The sequence below is a fragment of the Periplaneta americana genome, chromosome 14 (genome assembly GCF_040183065.1).
Source record: "Periplaneta americana isolate PAMFEO1 chromosome 14, P.americana_PAMFEO1_priV1, whole genome shotgun sequence".
Lineage (NCBI taxonomy): Eukaryota > Metazoa > Arthropoda > Insecta > Blattodea > Blattidae > Periplaneta > Periplaneta americana.
In genome coordinates, this window is record NC_091130.1 from 65482646 (window position 1) to 65508901 (window position 26256).

At 37.0% G+C, this 26256-nt stretch overlaps 1 protein-coding gene across 1 annotated transcript in view; it reads right to left on the minus strand.

The window, feature by feature from the left end:
• LOC138713003 (F-box/LRR-repeat protein 16-like) overlaps positions 1-9650 on the minus strand; it is a 180634-nt gene extending 170984 nt beyond the window's left edge. Inside the window, exons 1-2 of the mRNA XM_069844685.1 lie at positions 9575-9650; positions 8921-9116 (exon numbers count right to left, since the gene is read on the minus strand). Of these exons, the coding sequence (XP_069700786.1) occupies positions 8921-9116; positions 9575-9650 (272 nt within the window). The remainder of the gene's footprint in view (positions 1-8920; positions 9117-9574) is intronic.
• Between the last annotated feature and the right edge of the window lie 16606 nt (positions 9651-26256).

Genomic DNA, 26256 nt, shown 5'->3' on the forward strand with positions numbered 1-26256 from the left:
GTGAACCCCTCAATTGTGCTTCGCATAACACTCGACAATGAACACGTGAGCACCATTTTATGTTGCATTCAACTGGCCATTAAACACGTCTGCTCCTCGCACTCACTCAAACGTAATGACACAGCGAAACTCGGGACAGAGCATGTGGGAGATTCGCATGCGCGGACATGTGACAGAAATCCACTTTTGCATCGAAATCATGGTTTCCTGCATTGTTAGGGTCACTTCCGTGTCAGTCTTATACATATAAATTCATATATTTCATATATATTTTCCGCGTGTTAGTTTTATTTTGTCCACCTCGTACAATTACTTTTAAACCTGAAGGTAGTTGAGTTTAAAGCTCGGAGTAACTTTCTTTCCTTGTAATGTATTTCATAACTGGGTTTTGCATGTGAACGCAAGGAAAAATCATTATTAATTGTCTAATATTTCAAATATAGATTATACGTACGTTATTAACGAAAATATCACAATTATCTGGAGGTGTTGGGCGTTTGGCTAATGCCGGAATTGGACACCTTTGGCGATCGGTCTGCGTGGTTCATGCAAAACGACGTCCTGCCACATTATTCCGCAGAAATGCGCGATTTGTTGGAGATAAATTTCCCCAGTGGATTGGTCGCAGAGGTCCCATCGAATGGACTCCAGGGTCGCCAGACATGTATCCCCTGGATTAAGTCACGGATCTACAGCGTCAAAATTCGAGATATGAACATTTACACCACAGAATCGGGGACGAATGCAGTGCCAGATCACCTGGTTTCGTGACTTTTGTGTTAAACAATATGCGGCTTCACCTGCAGACGTGTGTGGAGCATGTTAAAACACATACAAAACATAACCTTTCAGACACCCTGCAGTTATTATATATATCAACATTAATGTTAAATATACAGGGTGAGTCAGGAGGAAAGATATATGGTTTGAGGGGTGATAATATTGGTGATTCTGAACAAAAAAGTTTATATGAATATATGTCCTGTTCTTACCGGTTTCGGAGAAAATTAATAGAAACAATGAGGAACGGGAAAAGTGCAGGTGATACTAAATTAAAACAGTGTTAGTTTATGTTCTGTTTAATTGTGTACTTTTCTTTACGTAACATGTTCAAAAGTTCATCGTCAACTACAATGCACTTTGCAGTTCTTGTAGACAGCTGCTGTGTTGCTGGTCTGAGCTGATTCGGACATTCCTTTACTTGAGCACAAGCATGTAAAATACGAGCGAGAAGTTCCTCCCTTGTTTCCACTTTGCGCTTGTAGACTTCGCTCTTAAGCCAACTGCAAACACAGTAATCCAATGGAGTAATGTCGGGTGACCTCGGTGGCCAATAAATGACTTCACCGCGACCGATCCAACGCCCAGGATACTTTTATTGATCCTACTACAACCTAATGTCGTTTTGGTTGCGTCCGAATGTGAGTGATGAAGGACATGAGACCGACGCCCCTGATTTTCAAACAGCTGTATGTCAGATACTATTAAGTACAGGTATATGTTCATATGAACTTCTTTGTTCAGAATCACCAATATTATCACCTCTCACACCATGTACCTTTCCTCCTGACTCATCCTGTATAACTGAACTTTAACCCATTGTGCAATCGAAAGGTAAATACGTGATTATGCATTTCTCCTTTTAAGTTTATTTTCGCATCGCTGACTTTTTTCCTTTTCTCGAATACCGAAGTTTATTTTCGCTTCGCTGATTTCTTTCCTTTTCTCAAATACCGATTTTAAGTGAAGTCAACAACCTTGATTCATTGAAATGATTAGCCACGCGGTTCTTGATATCTGGGCTCCTCATGATCCTATTTACATTTATTCCTATCACCCTGCACCCTTATCTCTTTGTAGTAGCGAACCTGGATCGTTTGAGCTCAGGTTTTCGATTAACTGGAGTGTTTTGGGCTGTAAGAAATGCACCATTTTCAACGACAATTTCACTAAGTGTGCAATTCGCGCTCTCCTCTCTCATCAAGCTCGCTATCTCCCCTTCCTCCCACCCACGTCTTACCTTAAGTCTCATTTGTGTTTCTCTCCCTCTACATTACTGTCAGATCGTCTCCTATTTCTTCCCTCATGTCACCCCTCCGTTCTTTCCACACCGCTGCTGTATCCACTTTCCAATACAACCCCATCATCTCCTCCTGCATTATACGTATTCTTTATCTTCTAATTGCATTGAGACTTTTTTGTATCGAGTCTTATTTTTTCAGCTCTTTGTCGTCGCTTTGTTCTTCGCGCCTTGTCTTAATTTGTTCTTCGCATTCTGCATTCTTTTTCTATATCTGCTATTCTATATACGTTATTTATTCCCTTTCTGTATCACTTTTTCTCTCCCTGCCCCCCCTCGTCACCACAAGTCTCAAATTTGTAGTTTTAAAGCGTCTCTCTTTCCTTTTTCTTAAATGAGTTCGTCTATTGCCGTTGCCTTCCTTATTCTTTCTCTCCTTCTCCCGTATATCTAGCTGAATTTTTTCTAACCCCAGTCTCTTTCATAGTTTCTCCTACTAGGCTATACTTCTCCAAATTCCGTTTCCTTTTCTATTGTGTGGCAACACACATGCTAACTTCGTCTCTCTATATTTTCCCCCAAATCCCGTCCTTTGTATTAGTTTATCTCCATTTTTCAAAATTCCGTCTCTTTCTGACTTCATCTTTCCATACATTTTCCCAGATCCCATACTTTTTTCTTAGTTTGTCTCTTTATATATGTCGGTTTTCTAAATCCTGTCTATTTTAAGTTTGTTACTTTATAATATTTTTTTCTAAATCCCGTCCCATTTTTGCCTTAACTCTGCCAGTATAAATAAACAAATAAACACCTACAAAGTAGGACTTGTTTTAGGTACAAAGCACGTACTGTCAGAAGACCCGTGCATTGGATTTAAGAGAAAATTATGATAATATAGTACATCTGTAAGTATAATATTTCTCAATAAATCCATCTATCTACATAGCAAGGTAAAAAAAAAACGAATAAAGTAGAACCTCGATTATCCGTCTATCGATTAACGATCATTGAATTATCCGATGGTGCCTTAATTACATGTTCCACTGAAAACTGTATTTGAATAAGCAGAAACCCTCATCAGGTTTTAGGTGCAAAAATGATACTTCATTCCCAGACATTTTTTAACTTCGAAGAAGTTAGAATGGAGATCAAAAAAGAAAATTGCTGGAATGAAAGTTCAGAAAATATTACACTCTTATTTAAAAAGAGCATAAAATAAGATAAGAACAAATAAAACGTATTATCCGTATTTTTTTATTAACCGTTCCTCCTGTCTCCTTCATTACGACGGATAATCGAGGTTCTACTGTAAACAAACAAACAAATAAATAACTAAATAAATAAATAAGTAAATAAATAATAATAATAATAATCATTATCATCATTTTTATTTTCTCTCCCTATACTTTTATCCAAATATCGTCTGTTTTCCTTTGTTTATTTCTCTATTTTTTTTTCAAAATCCCGTCATTTTCATTAGTATGTCTCTTTATATGTTTATTTTAAGGTCTTTATTTTTATACTTTAATTTTCTTTCCAAATCCGTCTCCTTTTTATTTTCACTCCCTCTACTTTTATCGAAATCTTTTTCTTTGAGGAACCTACACGTTTTCCGATCTTGTCTTTTTTTTTTTTAGAGTGTCTCTTTATCTTTCCAAATTCCGCCTTTTTCCTTAGTTTATTCCTCTATATTTTTCTAAATCCCGTCTGTTTTTGTTTATTTTTCTACACTGTTTCCAAAATCTCGTACGTTTTCTTAGTTCGCCTCTTTCTAAATCCTGTCTTTTTTTTTTTTTTCTAAATCCGGCCACTTTCTTGTTTTGTCTCTGTATACTTTTATCAAAATCCCGTGTTTAACTTAGTTTGTTTCTTTATACTATTTTTCAAATCCCTTTCTTTTCCTAGTTTATCTCTATTTCTCCATATTCAGTCTCTATATTCTTTTTCCAAATCCCGCTTTTCCTTAGTTTGCCTCTCTATAACTTCCAAACCTCGTCTCATTAGTTTATATCTCTATGCGTTTCGCACATCTTTGATTGTTTTTATATTTTTCCACATCCAATCTGTATCTCTACTTTTTTTTTCCTCCAAGTACCGTGTTTCTATTTCGTTTTTCTCTCTATACTTTTTCCAAAGTCCTTCTTAGTTGTTAGTTGTATCTCTATATTTGTCCAAATCCCGTCTCTTTCTTAGTTTCTCCCTTGAAACTTTTTCCCAAATTTCTTTTTTTTTAAGTTTGGGTCTATATTTTCCCAAATCCCGTCCATTTCTTATTTTACAGCAAAACCTTAGTTTGCGAGTGTTTTGCAAAACGAGCGAACAATGAGGAAATATTTTTGTTTGATAAACGAGCGATGTCTTGCAATATGAGGAGCACGATTTGTACGTAACTTCTTTTTCTTGTGAGCAACAGCAAGAGGCAATGGCGAGGATCTCGTCGGAGAAGGGAAAGGAGAAAAGAACGGAAGAATTCCTCGCTTCAAATGAGATTAAAGAGGTGTATAAAAAGTGGGCAGCAGTATAAAATTTTGTTCAAATTCACCACACTGATAAGGTTGTAGCAGTGCGTGCGATAAATCTGTTTAACAACAACACAATGTTACATTTCCGCAAAATTCTCAAAACGAGGCAAAAGCAGGTGTCATTGGATAGGTTCTTAGTCAAAGCAAAAGATTCCAGCCAGTCAAGCAGTTAGAAGTGATTCCGTTACTGATGGTGCAAATATTTTCTTTAAATATTCAAGAAGTTTACTAAGCAGTAAAACAGGTGAAAGACCCTAAAAAACAAATGCAGTAATGTAATTTATGCTGTACTTTGTATTGAATTTTGCCTAAATGATAGTGTATTTTATTTGAATAAAAGGTTGTGAAACAAATTATTCTCAATTTTCAATGTTTTGTATGGGGAAAGTAGTTTTGATTTGCGAATGTTTTGGGTTAAGAGCAAGTTTTCTAAACGAATTATGTTCGTAATCCAAGGTTTTACTATATATATAATTATATTTTTCCAAATACATTTCTTTTAGTTTGTCTCTATACGTTTCCAAATCCCACCCTATTCTACACCTTTTTTCCTATTATCATCATTTCTCTTAGTCAGTCTCTCTTTATTTTACCAAAATCCGTCTCATTCTATATTTTTTCCCATATATTGCTTAATACTTAATTTTTTCGCTATATTTTCCTAAATTCCTTCTCTTTCTTAGTTTATCTCTCTATACTTTTTCCAAATCCCATCTGTTTTCTTAGTTTGTCGCTTTAGTGTATACAGGGTGGAAGGTAACCTTTTACAATCTTTCACGCACATAACAGATCACGTCATTTGGGAACGTTTTATCAAATAATACATTTTCATACGACCAATAGTTTTTGTAATATTTTGAGAAAATGAATGTTGCAATGTTGCAACTTTGTAGACAGTAGCAGCGTTTACTTCGCGAGATCATTGCATCCCAGCATACTGAATTCCGCTCCAATCATCTACTTGGCAGAGGTTTTGAGAGGCTGTACACACATATCGTTTTGTAAAGAAAACCATCTGTTGAGAATGTAGTCAAATCAAAATTTATGTAATTGTAACATATTTAATTAGATGAACTATGTTATTCGTTATCTATGATGAAACGTCCGTTGTTGTATCGTTTCAGCATTAAATTTAGTACGAACAAACACGTAATTTCTGTTACATTTTAAGACAATTTTATCAATAATACAGTAGAATAAAAAATTATGCATAAAACAAAATTAATCTTTTAAATACAGTATTATTTTACATTGAGGATCACACAGTTGATGTCACTCCAACTGAATTACAATACAATGTTTAGAAGAAATAAACAGCTTTGAAACTAAAGAAAATGATACACATTAATGTGAGGTATACTGTCAAATTATGTACACTATTCTTTTAAAGGTATTGTTCAAGTGTCCACTAGTTGCGTGTCTACAACTTTCACACTCCTGATCCAGTTATCTGTCACGGTATAAGCGAGCAGCTGCAGCGGCATTGTGACCAGTTTCACCATAAATTAATAACATGTCCAGATATTCACGATTATAAAACTGTGGCATCTCGTTGTGTTTCAACTGCTTCGAACTGCATGTAGCCTGCAACTAATGACGAAGTGAATGTAAGCGTATCGTCCGCTCCGTACACCTAGCTCGGCCACATGGTTTGCGTAAGTAAGAAACACTGTTACCAGCGTGTCACAGCCCTGTTCTCATGCAATGTGCACACGACTATTAACGCGATTTATTCGAAATCTGTGTTATTTTCCATGCAAATACTACTGTAACATGGCCATACATAGCTTACTCTATCATCCTACATGAGATAAAAATCCAATTTTGAGTAGTTTCATGGACACCTTAATCATAATTTCAAGTTACAAAATACCATTTTTTTTAAACCGCCCTTCTGGGAACAAAATGTTATTAGACTTTCTTGTTTGTAATAATTCGAGATATCATATATATATATATATATATATATATATAATTTAACATTCTTGGTGAAACAGATATAACTTCTAAAATTTACAAATACAATAAAACAATGGGAATAATCATAAAAATTATGAAGCCTTCCCTAGTACAGCGACACTCAAAAACATGTTTGTATAAAAGCTTAGCTAAACTTGTACTGTGTTACGGAAGTGAATCATGGACAATGAGAAGTACGGATATCAGCAGAATAACGGCTTGTGAACTGAAATTTATGAGAGCAACACTAGGATATAGTCGCTTGGACCGCAAAAGAAATGAGGATAGCATGCAAGAACTTCAATTACAAACAGTCTCATAGTTTATAAACAAGTAAGTTACCAGCTGCAGTGGAAAAACCATGTCCAACGAATGAATCGGGACAGACTTTCGAAAGCCATGCTTCAATACCGTTCCCTAGGTAAGAGATCTTTAGGCTGTCCAAAAAAATGGTGGACCGAGAATGACTCTCTGAGACCGTAACGGGCCTTAGATTTTTTTTACTTAAGTAAAAATTAAACCTAGAATAAAATTATATAGTGATGAAATTATCGGATATTGAAATATTTTGTGATAGATTAAGAGAACTATTTACAAGAAGTTATGTCTGAACGAGTCTCAATTACTGACCAAGTGCCTAGCAAGTTGCGTTTGAATTCAATTTTATTTCGACAGTCCCTGATGCTAGCAGGTAGCGAATTCCAGAGTCTTGGCAGAGCTATTGTGAAAGAGGATAAGTATGAGGAGGTGCGATGATATGGTATGCATATTGTTAGTATTGTTTCATGGCGTGTGTTCAGGTTACGGTGGGAAGGAAGGTAAGTGAAGCGAGGCGACAGGTACGAAGGAATAGAAGAGTTCAATATTTCGAAGAAAAGAAGTGAATGTAAATTTCTTTTCTTATCTAGTTTAAGCCAACCTATTGGTTCAAGGGATGGGGTAATATGATATTTGCGAACATTGCTTACAAAACGTACACACAAATTATGAACACGTTGAAGTTTCGTTTTCTTGGCGTTGGAAAGGTCAGACAATAAAATGTCGGCATAGTCAAAATTGGGCAATGCAACGTCTGCACAAGGGACTTTTTTTTTTAGCAAGAAGAAACAAAAACGTACTTCCAATGTGATAATGTTATGCTTTGAGAGTCACAGAAGATGTTTCAAATGGTGACCATTCGCATTAATGCACATTCGAAGACGTTCCCCGAAAGATGTATGACTGCCCGGCATGTTGCTGGCTGAATGGACACACAAGCCTGTCGAATGCGTTGCTGCATGTCGTCTGGTGTTGTCAGAATGTAATGGTACACACTGTCCTTCACAGTTCCCCACAGGAAGAAGTCGAATGGCGAAGGTCCGGAGAACGTGCAGGTCACTGTAAGTGGATTGTGGCGTCGGCAGTTATTGTGGTTTGTTTACACGTTAAGGCAGCAAACACATAACACACGACGTGTACGGACGTCAGTCGTCTTTCGTTTTGTGTAAGTTAATGCACAAGATGAATGGGGTATCACAATAAACGGCACATTCTGATGGCATTAATTTTGGATTTTGTTGTTATTGATTAGGAAGGTGACATTGTGATACATTTTTGAACTCGTCTTAATGTGTGTAATTAATGTAACATGATTAAAGTATGAGTAGAACGATTAAAAGAACCCTATTAAACAAAACAAGGAAAGAAACCATTTTGAAGTTTTATAAAGTCTTGCAGTCCCATCTCTCTTGTATGGCTTAGAATGCTGGACCCTAACAGAAAACCAAAAACACAAAATAGAAGTATCAGAAATGAGATTTTTGAGATCGGTAGCTGGATACAGAACAGACAGACAATATAATGAAACGATAAGAGACGAACTGAACATATTCAACTTAAACAATAAAATAAAATAATACCAAAAAAATACTATGAACACGTACAAAGAATGCCAGAATACCGTATCTCTAAAAAGATTCTACAGTACAAACCTAAAGGCAAGAGAGACAGAGGAAGACCTACGAAGAAATGGAGAGATCAATTTCTTTGAGAGGACGGAACAGGTCGAAAGGCCTAATCCCTGTGGATGATGATGATGATTATTATTAAAATATGAAAAATTGATGACGTCACGTGTATCTTGTATCATTATGTAGTTACGTGCACCAAATCTCTCCACTCATGTTAGCCCCTCGTTCTAACATAACTCTCAAAAACAAAAATTTCAATACCTATCCAAACAAAAAAGTTATAATAGGAGCACAAGATAAATGGGACAGCCTGTATATATAATCCCAATCCTTTTTATTTCTTTCTTCTAACACCGCTCCCTTGTTATTTCTTTGTATCTTTCCAGTTTTGTCTTTGCTAAGTTACTCCTTTCGGTCCTTTCTCATCTCATCTTACGGCATCCATGGTTGTCACAACAGCTCCCACGTACCTGTCGAGCGTGAGCTCTTCCAGCTGGTTGAGGTCGCAGGCGATGTACTCGAGCGCGGCGTCCGTGATGCGGGGGCACCACGACAGGTCCAGGCTCCGCAGCTTCTGCAGGTTCTCGGCGATCAGCTCCACTCCGTCGTCTGTGATCTTGCTGCAGCCGGACAGTGACAGCACCGTCAGATTGGGTAGCGAGTGCACTGCAACACACACACACACATATCCACTTCAAATGAAGTCAGTATTTTTGAGGATATAAATACACAAAAAAATTCATGTTATGGGAATATTAAGTTAATCAAGTAGTAAAATATCGCTGCAATCGAAAAGTACTGGGAATAAATTTGAATAAGGAACGAAAAAAGTTTCCTTCCCAGGCAGGATTCGAACCACGAAAGTCTTAGTTACCAGTCTATCGTGCTCTGAAGTGAATAAAGCTCTGGAATCAGCTACAAGAGTCGATCCGGTTTTTTGCCACTACTGTACATAAAATATCAGTAATCTCCAGACTCAATTTTCTGTTCATCATTTCCGTGACAAATATATTTTTGTTCATTATTTCTGCCGATAAATGCAACCTTGTTACAAATGTAATCACTTCAGTCTGATAATTTGGCCACCTCTGTACAATCTTCGCCTGGTGCTTTAGGCCTATTACTTTTCATGCTGTTAAGGACTGTGGAAAGTTCTTCCAGCGAGATAGGTCCTGTATCTAAATTTACTGAGCGCTGCATTATAAGCGGGGTGGTTTTTTGATCCCATAAATCTTGATAATATTATAACCATGAGTTCTGGGTAATTGTATTTAAATCGAACAGATTCTTTAATTTCTTTGCTCATTAATTTCAGACTTTCCAAAATTGTATTCCGTCCTTACGAGCTACCGATGGAGATAATGAAATTGTTACCTTAAGTTAAAATTTCCTTCTGTTGAGATTCAAATAGAAGATCGAATGATTACTATTTATATCACACGGCAAGAGCCTAGCAGATAACACGCTTGTCAATTTAATTGTAGTCTGGAACCGAAGCTGAGGCCTCTATGACTGATGTATTGCCCATTAGCGAGGGGTGGAGAAGCGTCCTGAAATATCGGCTTCGGAGAGACCCTTAGCTCGACGCACGTCGCAGTAAATGGCCTTCTAAAGTATCTGGATCATACGCAGATTAACCGACGAGGGATCCGGGAATATTACGCCGCTGGGGACCGTGATTTATGTCGCCCTCATTATGCAGCTTCAGGAGGTGACGAGAACAAATGTGAGAAATAAACATGGCGAAGATGCAGCACGTGGCCAGCTACGATCTTGACAGTCTCACCGATTGACTGGACTTCAGTTTATCAATTTCAACAGTGATTATTAAGAACGAAATGAAGTGGATAATGTGTAACTGACGACTGAGCAGACAAAATAATTTGTTTGTAAATATTGTGAACCAATGCGGGTATTACATAGTATCAGTATTCGAAGAGCTACAGATGTGGAGGGAGGAAACTTCTCCTTCACACAGGGATCAGAGCTAGAAAGTCGGTACCAAAACTATTAAGTTGTGTGAACTTGGACTATATCTCTAACGAATGAACATTAGTGACGCTGTTCTAAACATCAACAAACCAGTACAACAAATATCTATAGTCGGGTGGTAACAAAACTTGTCTTTGTATCAATGATTCATGGCCAAGAAACAAGAAACACAATAAGCAAGTAATATAAAAATACACTAATCCTCAAATTAGAACATTCGTAAATTTAAATCTAAAATAATTTATACATACGTATAAAAGTAATAAATTAAATACATAGTGACAGGTCTCCAGACTTGTTACAATACTTAACATTTTCAGTTTATCAAAACAAAACATTCTTGAGATGAGACAAACTATTTGTGTGCGGAAAGTATTTGTTCTGCATAATACGTGGCCGGAACCAATCTGAAGTATGATAATGTATTTACTACTGGATGTTCAGTTCAAAGTGTGTCATGGCTCGCTGTATGCCGTCATGTAGCTAGCCGATGAGCCTAGAGAATTCAGTCTTCCTACACTTCCGCAGAGGTGTATAACCTATGAGGTAGAGAAGTTGCCTACCAAGTACGGCGTTCATTCTGAAGAGTACGTACCGATACGTAAGGTAACGCCGGTAGTGGCAGGAATGTGAACTGTTTGGAAATACGTACTGTCGGGATATGGGGAGAGGGTTAAGACGATTACATACGTATGTGTTGACGTTAACTTCGACGGTCAACATGGACACGGAGCATTTGATTTGTGTTGTGGAATGTTACCGTACGCAACCGATGATAACAAGTACCCTGCGTACGACTTGCCGGCGCAAAACACAGTTCGAAAGAGGTTATGGTAGCACACAGACCGTACAGACCGCCATCTGTTGCTACGAGTTCAAGTTATACCGTACACGTTCTCAAGTTCAGATTGAAGAACGCCTTAAATAATAGGCAACTTCTCTAACATATAAGCTGAAACTCGCTTCAAATCTGTGACCCAACAACAGTGACGTCATGACACACTTTGAAATGAACACCCAGTATAAAATGAAAAATAATGCATCTCGTATGTGACGCATCATATTTCTTTCCAAGGACACTTTTCATATTTGCTTTAACGGCTATTGGAACTTGTGCAGATTGGTGTATGTACAGGCCAGTTACTTTATGGTGACAGCTCTGGTCTGGCGACGCAGTGGTTTGGGCGAGTTCACTGTTTGTTCGAAGGGGTGGTTCATTTTAATCTTCCCCTGGCTGCGATAGCGGTCAAATCCCGGGAGCGTTAGTGTGGGCGTACAGTCGCGCTAAGGACGTACTACACCACCACTGTCTTGTATACTGCAATTTAGATTTTAGATTTAGATTTATTTATTTAACCTGGTAGAGATAAGGCCGTCAGGCCTTCTCTGCCCCTCTACCAGGGGATTACAACTATAACATGAACAATAAGATTACAATTAATATTAAATTTACAATTACAATTACAATAAAAATTAAAGTACGACAAGAATACCTGATTAATGAAAGCTAGACATTTTATCATAGAAGTTAAGAACAAAGAATATTTTTGTATTTACTAAATTACAAATTAAACCTACAATAACAAAATTCTATAGTGATGAAATTACCGGATATTGAGATATTTTGTGGTAGATTAAAAGAACTATTTACAAGAAACCATGTCTGAACGAGTCTCAATTACTGACCAAGTGCCTAGTAATTTTGCGTTTGAATTCAATTTTATTTCGACAGTCCCTGATGCTAGCAGGTAACGAATTCCAGAGTCTTGGCAGGGCTATTGTGAAAGAGGATAAGTATGAGGAGGTGCGATGGGATGGTATTGTTAGTATTGTTTCATGGCGAGAGCGTGTGTTCAGATTGTGGTGGGAAGAAAGGTAAGTGAAGCGAGACGACAGGTACGAAGGAATAGAAGAGTTCAAGATTTCGAAGAGAAAGAGAAGTGAATGTAAATTTCTTTTCTTATCTAGTTTAAGCCAACCTATAGCTTCCAGGGATGGGGTAATATGATCATATTTACGAACATTGCTTACAAAACGTACACACAAATTATGAGCACGTTGAAGTTTCATTTTGTTGTCGCTGGAAAGGTCAGTCAGTAAAATGTCAGCATAGTCAAAATAGGGAAATACAAGGGTCTGCACAAGGGACTTTTTTAAGCAAGAGGGAAGATGAACATTTATCCTTTTTAGCACATGAATAATAGAATATACTTTTCTGCAGGTTTCTGTGATTTGCATGTCCCAGTTGAGATTATTATCCATGTGAATGCCAAGATTTTTTACCGAAGAACTGAAAGGGATATGCACTGTACTTACTTTAACGGGGGAAATGTCGAGGTGCTTTACAGCGTCGGTTTGCCGTTTGTGTCCTAATATGATTGCTTGTGTCTTTCCAGGATTGATATTAAGATGGAATTTCTTTGTCCATGTCACAATCGAGTCAATGTCTTTGTTCAATTTATCTATAGCGTCATTTATTCGATCTAAGCGGGAAGAGATGTAGCATTGAAGGTCGTCAGCATACAAGTGATAGTTACAATGCCTTACATGAGATGTAATATCACTGACATATATTGTGAACAGCAATGGTCCGAGTACCGAACCCTGTGGTATACCTGATGTTATGTTAAGCCAGGAAGAGCTTCGATTCCCGGATACAACACATTGTTGTCTTTCCCGTAAGTAGGATTCGAACCAACTCACAGCAGTCTCTGACAAATGCAGATTTCTCAATTTATGGGTGAGCAGGTCGAAATTTACAGAGTTGAAAGCTTTGCTAAGGTCAAGAAGTGTTAGTATTGTTACTTTATTAGAGTCGATTGCTTCACGAATGTCTTCTGTCACTTTAAGTAGAGCAGTGCTTGTGTTGTGTCCAGCTCTGAAACCTGACTGATACTTGTCGAATAGTTTGTGTTCGTTCATGTAGTTAGTAATTTGTCTGTGTACGATTCTTTCCAGTGCTTTCGATATGGCTGGCAGGATACTGATTGGTCTATAGTCGTTCGGGTCGGTGGGAACTTTGACTTTTGGAAGAGGAAGAACGAAAGCTTGCTTCCATATTTTAGGGAAAGTTGAAGTGATTAAGGAACTATTGAATATGTGTGCAATTGTAGGTATTACTATGTCTTGTATTTTCTGTATGAGTAATATGCTAATGTTGTCTGGCCCTTGAGCTTTCGTCTTGATGCGTCGGATGGCTTTCAATACGTCAATAGGAGTAGTGTGTTTGTTACGTACATTTAATTTAGTTACTTAAATAGTTGTAGTGCTTCTGTTTCGTATTGTTTAGTATGTAGTATTTATTGTCTAGAATCACTGCTATTTTCTGTTTGTGAAAATGCTGCCTGTTAGAAGCAAACTAAAAGGCCGGGTATTGCATTCACAGTCGCGACAAGTCGTGAGCAACATGTAGCGCTTTATGAAAATAGCGTCGGAAGAAAAAACGTAACAAATGTTGGAAAATCTGTAGCAGAGTTCACCGCTGCGTCTGAGAGCTGTGTTAGCTAAATAATAAGGAAGACTAAAGACATTGATAATCGGCGCTAAAATCAACTGTGGACAACTTTAATGAAGCTGTCATAAGACGAACCAAAGCACGAGTTATATAATTCACAGAAATAGCGGCCCACACTTAAAAAAAAAAAATATATATATATTATTGAAATTGAAAGACTGTCGACTTTTAGAGAGGTATCTGGACCTTGAGGAAAGTTATTTTGAAATTAGGATTTCATTGGAAAAAAAAAAACAAAATAATCGCCAAATTCTGGTGGAGCATCACAGCATTAGGGCCAAAAGTTTTCAGTATTTGAGGAAAATTAAGAAGTACAGAGAAGAAGGCCGCCCCACCTTTTACATGGATGATGATGATGATGATGATGATGATGATGATGATGATGATGGGAAAGGTAACAGTGAAGCACCGATGAACATTACCGGTATTTCCGCATGAGTATATTTCATTGTTAATTAGTGATTAACTGTTAAATATAGTGATTCGATTGCTGCTCATTGTATTTCCACATTAGTTTACTTCTTTAGTGTTATTATTGTTCCGAACTCCTGCTCATTGTATTTCCCTTAGTTTACTACTTTAGTGTTTATTAGTGACTATTGTTCCGAACTGCTGTTCATTGTATTTCCACATTAGTTTACTTCTTTAGTGTTTATTATTGTTCCGAACTCCTGCTAATTGTATTTCCATTAGTTTACTACTTTAGTGTTTATTAGTGACTATTGTTCCGAACTGCTGTTCATTGTATTTCCACATTAGTTTACTTCTTTAGTGTTTATTATTGTTCCGAACTCCTGCTAATTGTATTTCCATTAGTTTACTACTTTAGTGTTTATTAGTGACTATTGTTCCGAACTGCTGTTCATTGTATTTCCACATTAGTTTACTTCTTTAGTGTTTATTATTGTTCCGAACTCCTGCTAATTGTATTTCCATTAGTTTACTACTTTAGTGTTTATTAGTGACTATTGTTCCGAACTGCTGCTCATTGTATTTCCATGTTGGTTTACTACTTTAGTGTTTATTAGTGACTATTGTTCCGGAGTATGAAGTGAACACAGTGACAGGAGCTCAAAATTATGCAAACGCTGCAACATGCGAGAGAGCAACGTGAGACTTCATTTCTAATATGACTGTATTTCCTTCCCTCCATTCGCTCCGTCTCGGATCGGTCTCCCTCCCACAGCCGAACCTTCTCCTCTCTCGTGTCGACGAGCTGTCACCATAAAGTAACTGGGCTGTACTGTACGTGAACAATATTATTCTTACACATATCTCACGGTGTCAGTCATTTCCACATTTTTGGACTGCAGTAGAAAAATTGTTACTAGGAAATTCAATTATTTGACGAGATATTGCAACATACCAACGTCATAGATTTTTATTTTATTGGGTTATTTTACGACGCTGTATCAACATCTAGGTTATTTAGCGTTTGAATGAAATGAAGGTGATAATGCCGGTGAAATGAGTCCGGGGTCCAGCACCGAAAGTTACCCAGCATTTGCTCGTGTTCGGTTGAGGGAAAACCCCGGAGAAAACCTCAACCAGGTAACTTGCTCCGACCGGGATTCGAACCCGGGCCACCTGGTTTCGCAGCCAGACGCGCTGACCGTTACTCCACAGGTGTGGACAACGTCATAGATTATCGAAAAAGAATTATGTATACTTGACTTAGGTTTTGAAGAAGACGGTTTCTGTTCATCGCTGTATTTCCCATGTAAATAGGCCCATAGGTATTCCGCGTGTTTTTTCATAGCACAGTGTTCCTGAACTGCTATACGTTTTATAGATTACATTTCCACATTACATAATTTCCAATAAAATGTTTTTATATTTACTAATACCGTTACAAGCAAGTTCTTGAAGAATTGCATTCAACTTCTTGTGAATCGAGGATTTAACTTGTCAAATTTATAACTGCTCATTAAACTGCACAACTCCACTGTGAATGATAGTACATAATGAACTGCTTAGCTACTGTGCATATTATTGTAATGTAGTGATGAGTCATACACCCATAATTGCGGATCTTTCGTGAGTTGTTTACATAAACAGAGTATAGTATGCTAGTGCAATAGATCTATATGCCTGGCTGCACTCAATCTGAAAGCAATGTTTTGGTACGAACTTCCTAAGACAGCAGGGGATTTTCTAAGTTTCATTATTAGTAGTAGTATCAACAGAATATTGTTTATTTTCACCATATTACCGTATCGTCAACTCCAAACAGCTTCGGCTTGAAAAAGATCGTTAAAGAACGTCACCTTGTTTAAATTCTATGCTGCGAAGTAACGCAACACAACACAGCTCTATGCAAAGTAGTACTAAAACAGACATTACATTGCGCGCAGTTTGCATGATTCCTTAATTTAAATTGTTGCCCTTGGATACGAGAAGACTTCTTCAGTTTGGTATTGAATGATGCTTTGCCAAGTTCGCAGTTTCCTGCGTCTCTAATTATTACGAAATAGCAGTAAATTTACAGGAGACTGTAACCTCGCAATGTAGGCGTTCAGTCATCCATTATGTATACACAGAATATGGCAAATCTGAGTCAGAACACACCACGATTAGATCCAGATTTAAAGTATAAGATACTAAGGTCAGTTGGAAAGAAAATTCTTTTTATTATAAAGACTTTGACTTATGAGACACAAATATATCACAAGACGATCTTCTGAAAGCAACAGAATAGCCTACATGACTTTTATATCAGAAATGTATATTTCATACAACAGAGACTAAAAAAATGAATGCATTAAAAATTATACTCTTATACGTTTCAAGAGTTTTATAACAATTCAGTTCCTTTGTCATGTTGCCAATGATAGTTTCGTTTACAATAGCTTTCTCTCTTGAATTATCATTAAAACAAGACATTACCCATATATTAAGTCAAGCAATCCACTACGGACTGAAATAAGGTAGACAGTGTTTCATTTTTTGGATTACACATAAATGCCATCTCTTATAATGTCAGAAATAAAATTCCTGACGTCATTATGTACCTTATTTCGACAGGAACCAAATTACGACATATTAACATAAATTTGAAGTCAGTACTCTTTTACGGCTGCGAAACATGGAAAGTTACCCAAATTACTTCAAGTCTTTATGAACAGTTGCCAGCCACCGGCGTAGCTCAGTCGGCTGAGACGCTTACCGATCCGGAGTTGCGTCCAGAAGTGTATTCGATTCCAGTTTGGTCTGATTACCTGGTTAGGATTTTTCCGATGTTTTCCCCAACCGTAAGGCGAATGTCAGGTAATCTTTGGTGAATCCTCGGCCTAATCTCGCCAAATACCATCTCGCTATCACCAATCCAATCGACGCTAAATAACCGAGTAATTGACATAGCATCGTCAAATAACCAAGTAAAAAAATTAACAGTTGTCTACGTCGAATTACTTATGGTAATCTCACTAGAGGTTTTGATTTATATAGAGAAAATCAAAACTCGATTAGATTAGAAGAAATAAAGTACTCTAATACAATAAAATGTTAACTGACTTACCAAAATACTGAACTGTCTTGAAAATGTATTATCGTATCATCTCATTATTACAAATATTCCGCTAGATGGCAATAGTGTGTTATGATCGGCTGTTCTCTTGTTACCAGTTGTGCCAACTACGCCTATACAATCTTCACTGAACTTTATAGACGATTACTAGTCAAGAAGGCTTTGTTGATTCAGTTTCATTTTTGTTAAAAGAGTTGCATTCCACTTCATATCATATATTAAACAATCTCTGATACATGACTATCCATAATCTCATACACCAGAAGCTACAACATAACTAAATAATATAAACAAGATAAATCATAGAGAAGTTTTAATTAAGGATGATGAAATAAACATGATTCATTTTAAAAAGGTACAATTATTTAAAATACAATGTTGACAAACAAAGAAACAAATGCTAGGGAGGTGATAAACAAATGCTAGGGAGGTAGGATAAGCAGCCATGATTGGTTGAAACCGTTTTATTGTTCTGAAGTAGTATGACTTAGTAAAAGTGTAATTGTCAACATAAGATGGCCGGTTGTCATAACAAATGAAGAATTATTATTGGAGATAACAAATTAACAACAAATTGAAATTCAAATAAAGGACCCATCCATCCACCTACTTTCCTATGTACCTGTCTACCTTCTTGTCCCTTCATCCATTCACCTGTCCACCCATCCATCAATATGGCCAGTCATATGTCCCTTCATTCATTAATATATCCTTTGTTCCATCCACTCAGCATTCGATCTACACAGTCATCAATCCACCCATCTAATTCAACGGCTTAACTACAATTATAGAAAGGCATGAGTATACTAAGAGAGAAAAAGGTGGCAGAAGTGAGCTTTCGTAGCCAATACCTTGGGAATCTTTCATAATAGTCAATTTTTGGCTGGCTACATTTCGCTTTAAATGATTAAGTTCCATCAAAAACAGAATTATTAATATCGATCTTTTAATTCGTGACTTCCTGTTGTATGTCAGAGTAGCTTTTATCTCATATCGGTTTTGTGTGATGTCAGATGTGTGGCTGACACTGCTGACTGAGGCGGTTTCAAAACCGTTGATAAACCCTCTGCTGAAGTGATCCACACAACGTGAACCACAAGCATCACGTCTCTTGACAAAACCTCCTGCTTATAAATGGACATAAAACAAACGGACGTGTCCAACAAAGAAGCCGTCTCCACTCCGCGCATCAGTAAATTACAACGAGAAGGCCCCCATCCTTTAGGAACAAGTAGCTTATATTGGCCAATAATTCACTGCAAACTGCTGTATTTTCTTCCACGAAAAGATTCGCACTTGCATACACCGGTTCTTTGTCCTTGCATAACTGTCAGAATCAATTTTGAAGGCTGGTTTACACTGGAACAAATTTTACATTTAGGAAACCATTGATTTTTTTTAGTTGGTTATTTAACGACGCTGTATCAACTAGAGATGGGTAAAAAAACTGGAACAGTTTATTTTAAACTGTTTCACAATTGAAACTTCGTGCAACAGTAGCCTATGTAGGATCGCGAAATTTAATTGAACGAATCAAATTCCTTAATAAATCTAATTTTAATTATTAGCTCTCCATTGATGGAGAATATGTTCATGGTGCCCTGACATAGTGTTAATTATTAATATACCGCGAAAAATATCATCGGCTAATGTCATCGTTATTAAAGTATTTTACTATTTTTACTAAAATCGATTCACTTTGAATTATAGTTATTTACTGTACCCTTAATGGTAACCTACGGAAACTAATTTTCGTTTTCATAATACACTGAACAGGTGATTTAAAGACGATTCAAGGGCCTTGCAACATGTTCCCGAAGCAGATGAGAAGTTGAAACAGTTGGAACACTTGGAACAGTTGACACTGAAGTTGTAAACATATTCTTATGAAACCGTTTCTTTGAAACTGTTATTTTGGAACAGTTTCGTTCATGAAACAGTTACAGTCGAAACTGTTTCTTAAAAAGAACAGTTTATCCCACCTCTAGTATCAACTACCAGGTTATTTAGCGTCGATGAGATTGGTGATAGCGAGATGGTATTTGGCGAAATAAGACCGAGGATTTCCCATAGATTACCTGACATTCACCTTACGGTTGGGGAAAACCTCGGAAAAAACCCAACCAGGTAGTCAGCCCAAGCGGGGGTCGAACCCGCGCCCGAGCGCAACTTCAGACCGGCAGGCAAGCGTCTTAACCGACTGAGCACCCGGTGGCTGTAACCACTGATGTATATAGGGTGGAAGTGAAATAACCTTGCAGATTGAACGGGACGATAGGGTACACTTAAATGCATAGAAAACCTATATTATGTTTTGTGATTAAATGCACGGTTAATTAGAAAATTATGTTTCAAGTTTCAGCAGTCCGGCAACATCGTCGCTAATAGCTCTACTCGAGACACAGATGTAAGAAGTCGACGAACTCGGTGAGTCTCCGTACGTAAGTTGCCGTCTGCCGAGACATTACCACAAGCTCGCTTTGTACAATGCTTTAAATTTATGGGGTTTTAAAATTAAATTTACATGAAAACCGTGCATGCTATTGAAATACGGCAGAGGGATACATTATTCTTTATTAGATTTCCTATCGATATGAACAAAAATCACGATTCTATTCGCAATAGTTACCGAATAAGAGATTGTTAAACATCTTTTTCTGAAAAATCTATGAACTTTCCACCATTATGATATTATAGTTTTTTGTTACATACAACATGAGCTAAGCTCTGGAAATCTCCAAGGCTATTTCATTTCCAATCTGTATTTACCTTCTTTTTAAATGTACTGCTACAGCTATACATGGTGTTTCAGAAGTGATGGTAAAAAATTTTTGGATGAAAAGTAAAAACAAAGAGAAGCAAAAAAGTTATAGTAAATATGTGTCCGAAAATTAACCGTTTACGAGATGTCAAGTTATGCTGGTTGGGGCCTGTTGAATGCTAAGTACTAATTCTAAAAAAAGAAAAAAAAATGAGAATTTTATTTAATTCATCAATCACGGGACAGTAAAATTCATAATTTTGGCTTGAACACCACAGAAATGTGATTGAACATACACAAAATAAACGTTTTTATTTGAACAACAGTAAAGTTTGTGGATAAACAAGGTACTGTACAGAATGAACATGTTAACTGAAGAATTTTGCAACAGGTGTTCAAAATGCTGACTATGCACTTGAATGCATCTGTCCAGCCTACTCCGCAAAGACCCAAGGACGCACTCGAGCAATCGATGTTCATTCTTCATTTGCTGGAAGGCATCTACAGACCGATTATTTAGTCCTGGCAGTTCAGCGACGCGAAAGAGGGGAAGTACTGCAAACACACACTGCATGAGTGACATCCGATCGCTCTGAAAGCAAGCGACTGACTAACCTGAACACCCCTTGGCATAACTTAATGGACTCGCCTGACCCAGGAGCACATTGTCGGCGACTATCAGGACTAAATAATCGTACTGTACAACCTGATGCCGCAATTATTCAGATGTGGTGATGTCAGTTCTGTAAATTGCGCTTTTTGCATAATCCCATACACAAAAATCCAAAGGATTTAAATCCGGTGATCTAGGTACAGGTCCTCCTCTACCTATCCACAGTTTACCATATCGTCTGTTTCGATATCATCTCACACTTAGAAGGAAATGGGATGGGGAGAGTGCGGCATACATACGAAGCATGAATGTTGCCGCTTTACCGTATCCAGGCGCTTGGTTCACTGGAGGCCCCAACGAGCAAACAAATGGCTTTATCTCGTAAACTGTTTTTGGGGACTCATGTTTACTGGAACTTTTTTGCTTCTTTTCGTTTTTACTTTTCATCCCTAATTTTTAACAACACTTTTGAAATACCCTGCATTTATTATGTTAAGGCACACACAGCAACAACATATGAAATGAAAAATTATGTAAAACAAAACGTAATACACCATCATATTAACATAGTGAAATAATAAGGCTGATATTTGTCAAAGTTATACAGGGATATCATTTTATTTTTACTTCAATTTTTATTGTACCTGCGTTTCTGAATGTACTTGACTCCCACCCCTTTCGCTAATGTCCTTGCTAACGTCAGTCACACAAACTTACGGCCGCTGTTGCTAGCAGTGAAGTAAACAGTACAAAGTACAGTGTGTTTCAGAAATATGTTGCGTTTTCTATAGAAGAAAGAGCTTATATTATTGAAGTTTTTTTTCACACAGGTATGGTGTGTAGCATAACTGAATTTTTCTGTGTGGGCTGAGTACAAGTGAAGATTAGAATTACAGTACCCTATAATATGGTACGGCACTTAACAACATTATTTAAACAAGAGTTTTGTTTTACTATTTGTAGGTATAAAGGACGATGATGGAAACTGGAATTACAATGTAACCGAATGTGAACAACAGTTTTTCTTGTTTTTTTTTTTACACAATTTCCTGATTACATCATTACGGAATATTTTCGTAGAAATGTCATTAATCTGGTAGATAAATTTAGAGCAACAGAGTGTACAGAAAATAAGAAAAGTGTAAGATGGCCAACAAAGGTAACAGAAGATGCTGTAGAATATGCTAGAGAAAGGATGCAGCGAGGTCGTAATAAGTCGTCAAGACGTTAGCTGTAGAAATTGGGGTTTATTACGGAAGTGCTCACAAAATTCTCAGGAATAAATTAGGTTAGTAATATGCTGAATAAAGTAGACATTATATAATGTATATAACCGCCTGAAGACTTGAGTTTGTGAAAAAAAAATTGTTATTATTCTACTGTTTTTTGATAAAATACTGTAAAGTAATGACAAAACTGAAAATCGTAATACCATATTTCCCTGTAACACAAATGGATAAACTACTTTTCTCTCCTCCTATAGCTAGTAAAATGATTTGTTTACATATTGTACTAGCAACTCCAAACTCCTGTAATGGAAGGGGGTAACAGTGTTTCCGAGTATAGCCAGGTTAATGTTAAAAATGTTGGTAAAAATAAAGTGATGTCCCTGTATTAGGTGTACTTTCTACAGACAGAAAATAAAATGTCTTTAAAATAGTACAATTATTCTTTAACAAAGAAAATGATGTCTTTAAATTTTTCTTTAGTGGAGAGTTGTGCTTCGAAGTCAAAGGAGTGGCTTTCAACCAGCCAAATGCTGGGACTAACTTACCGTGATGATAAGCATGAGTTCAAACGAACGAAAGACACTGCGTTAACTCACCCCAACTCTGAGACGTACTCAAAGTTAGAGGCGGGCGAAGCGCACTGGTCGTATAAAGCCTTGGTTTTTCTGGACTGACGCATGCGAGTTGCGAGGTGCGAGGCCTACCTCGCACAAATCCGGTCTACACGAGAGATAGTGAGTGTTTTCTATAACTGCGAGGTGCGAGGTCTACGTACCTCGCAGTTATAGAAACCACTCACTATCTCTCGTATAGTCCGAATTTGTGCGATGCGGGCCTCGCATCTCGCAACTCGCATGCGTTGGTTCAGAAAAACCAAGGCTTTATGGCATATATTTCTCAGACCTAGTTAAAGGACATTAGACATGAGCCCGCTTCAGTTTCTTCAGGAACAAACGTAATTCGAGTCAGTTATCTTATCTTGAAACACATAGCCGAACATTTGAAATGTTTGTCGGAAGGAGAATTTATTAGAGAATGTTTGATGATTGTCTCCGAGCATCTTTGTTCGGAAAAAAGAAACTGATTTAAATCAATAAGTCTCTCTCGGCGAACTATCACAGACAAAATTATGTAAATAGCTAAGGACGTTGAAGATCAGCAAAAAGTAAAATTGATTGATGTGGTACCGGTACTCTTTAGCTATCGACGAAAAGATACAAAAGACACTGCGAAATTAGCCATTTTTCTACGGGGTGAGGATTCCGAACTCAACATGTTTGGAGATTTTCTTGATTTTGTATCTTTAAGAGGCAATACAAGGGGAAATGATATTTTTCGAAGCTGTCTTTGAGTTGTGGCAAAATATGAATTATTCTGGGAAAAATTGATTTATATAGCCATAGATGGCACACCAGCAATGATAGGGAAACATAATGGCTTCCTAGCTATATTACGACGATTTCTAAAATCCATTAATGAATCATCAGATGAATTAGTTGCAATTCACTGTATAATACATACTGTAGAGAGGCATTACGTGCTAAAGCACGATGTCTTGATAATCTCATGCAGATAGTCGTAAAAACCGTAACAATGAGTATTAGTTTTATGTTTTGTAATAAGAGAGTATTATTTTTATGTTATGTAATAAAATAGTATTATCATCTGTAATGAAAGAGTATTATTTTGGTTACTTTAATTAAATATAATATATTTGTGTAGTTATGCAGTACCTTATTGATTTGAATAATAATAGATCGAAAGAGCTATAATTCGATCGCGTTCCGCCACTGGTGACGTCTTGTGTACAAACAGAAGCTCAAAGAAGGAAGTAAGCGTATCACTGCTGTTGGAAAGTGGTGTGGGTTAATAAAACTAAAAGCGAGTTCCTCTCCTTTTCCCCCATGCCTGATCTATACAATAATGTAAGTAATAATAACATCAAACTCTTATTTTTATGTTCACTCGAACATGTTTTTATTTGCTTTTAAAAACGTACAGTATTAGTTTCTTGAATGTCTTGTATTTCTGTATCCGATAGAGAGCTCCAGGCAAATTTTTCTGGTCATTTTTCGCCTATGTAAAGCTTTGGAGCAAGTAATGCAATAAACTCATATTAGTGTTCTAAGTGGACACACTTCAACCGTAGTCTATTTCATTCCATTACATTCCTTAGCTTCTTGAATGTATTGACTAATTTTAAATACATGTTCGAAAGTAGTTAAACTTCAAAATTTTACATTTTTTGAACATCTTGTTTGGATGTGCTTCAATACAATATTTCATAGCTTCTTCACTTCTCTACTGTTATAAAATATGGGTTCCGAGATTCATTCTTCTTTCGCAAACATTCTTGCTTAGTTGACATTACACACTGTTTAAAAATTAAGGTTCTCCGTTAACTATGAATAGAAAGCTATTCAAAGTCTGAATGAACTACTTGGCGTTGAAAGGGTTCCCATTAGATAAACTAAGCGTGCATACTGTAGCTGTAATTCCAGAATTCAAGCCTCTGCATGCTTCTCCCTGAAGACCATAGGACTTGGACGAGAGCAGTGGATTTCTATCTGCACAGCAATCATTCTTGTGTCGTGGCCGTCGCGAGTTCATCCACCCGGCTAAGATCGGACGTAGTTATGGCTGTTGGAGTATGTGCTAGCTACATAATGCTATCGCACATTCATTATTGACTCCTTTTGTTCGAAGTATTCAATAATTAATAACTATCGGTTAATCGATTAAGCAAATAAAGGCAGATTAACGCTTATCCCAGTCCCCACAGAGAACCAGCAGCCGCGGTTTAGTTTCCCTTGTGGTTAACGTTGCTTTGTGTGGCAAATGTCCACAGTATGTAGGCACTACATGTTATTTCCTTTCAATATCGAAAGTCAGGGAAATATCAACGTGTCAAATTAATAGTACTTTAACAATATTAATCGCTATTTCTTCAGCTGTTGCAAACCCTACAGTGTGTCTTCCTTGCAATATTAAAACTTACATACGGCCCCATGACGTGAAGTGGTGATGATACATTTTCCCTACAACCAGTCATCAACTAATCCATCAATTCGTCCACACATACATTCACTCAGCCATCTATTCACCCTACAGCTACTCATCCATCTATTCACCCATACAGCCATTCATCCATATATTCACCCATACAGCCATTCATCCATCTATTCACCCATACAGCCATTCATCCATCTATTCACCGATGCAGCCTCTCATCCATCTATTCACCGATGCAGCCTCTCATCCATCTATTCATCCATACAGCCACTCATTCATCTATTCACCCATACAGCCATTCATCCATCAACCCATGTAGACATCCATTCACCCATCCATACAACCACTCATTCATCAATTCACATACAGTTCCATTCATTTATCCATATATTCATCCATACAACCACTAGCCATCTATTCACCTACACCATTCATTCATTCATTCATTCATTCATTCATTCATTCATTCATTCATTCATCCATACAAGCACTCATCCATCAATTTATCTATACAGCTATTCATTTATTCATTCATCTATCCAACCATACATCCACTCATTCAGCAATTCATCTGAGCAGCAATCCACTCCTCCATTCATCTATCGATACATTCATTCACTCATTCATCCATTTAGTCATCCATTTATTTAACCCTTCATACGCTCATGAATATATACATCCATCAATTCATCTACACACCCATTCATTTATTCATATGTCCATCCATACATCATTCACTCACTCATTCACTCACTTATCCATCTATTTATCCATCCATTCGTTCATGAATATATTCATTCATCTATTCATCTACACATCCATTTACTCATTCATCTATCCATCTATACATCCAGTCTTCCATAATTTCATCTATACATACATTCATTCATCCATACATTTGCTTTTATATACATACTAGTGGCTTGTGCAGCAAATGCTGCCAACTAAGTTCATTTGACGTTCAAATAAACATCTTTCAGATTTATTTTCAATGAAGAATACCAGATATTCTGAAAGTTATTTGCTTCCATAATAATGAAAGATACTATCTCTCGAGCCAATACTGAAGAGTACCACGCATATAAATATCTACACCACACCGCCATTAAATATATGAAAAAGACCCAACCCCACTTGATTAATAACTATAAAAATATTT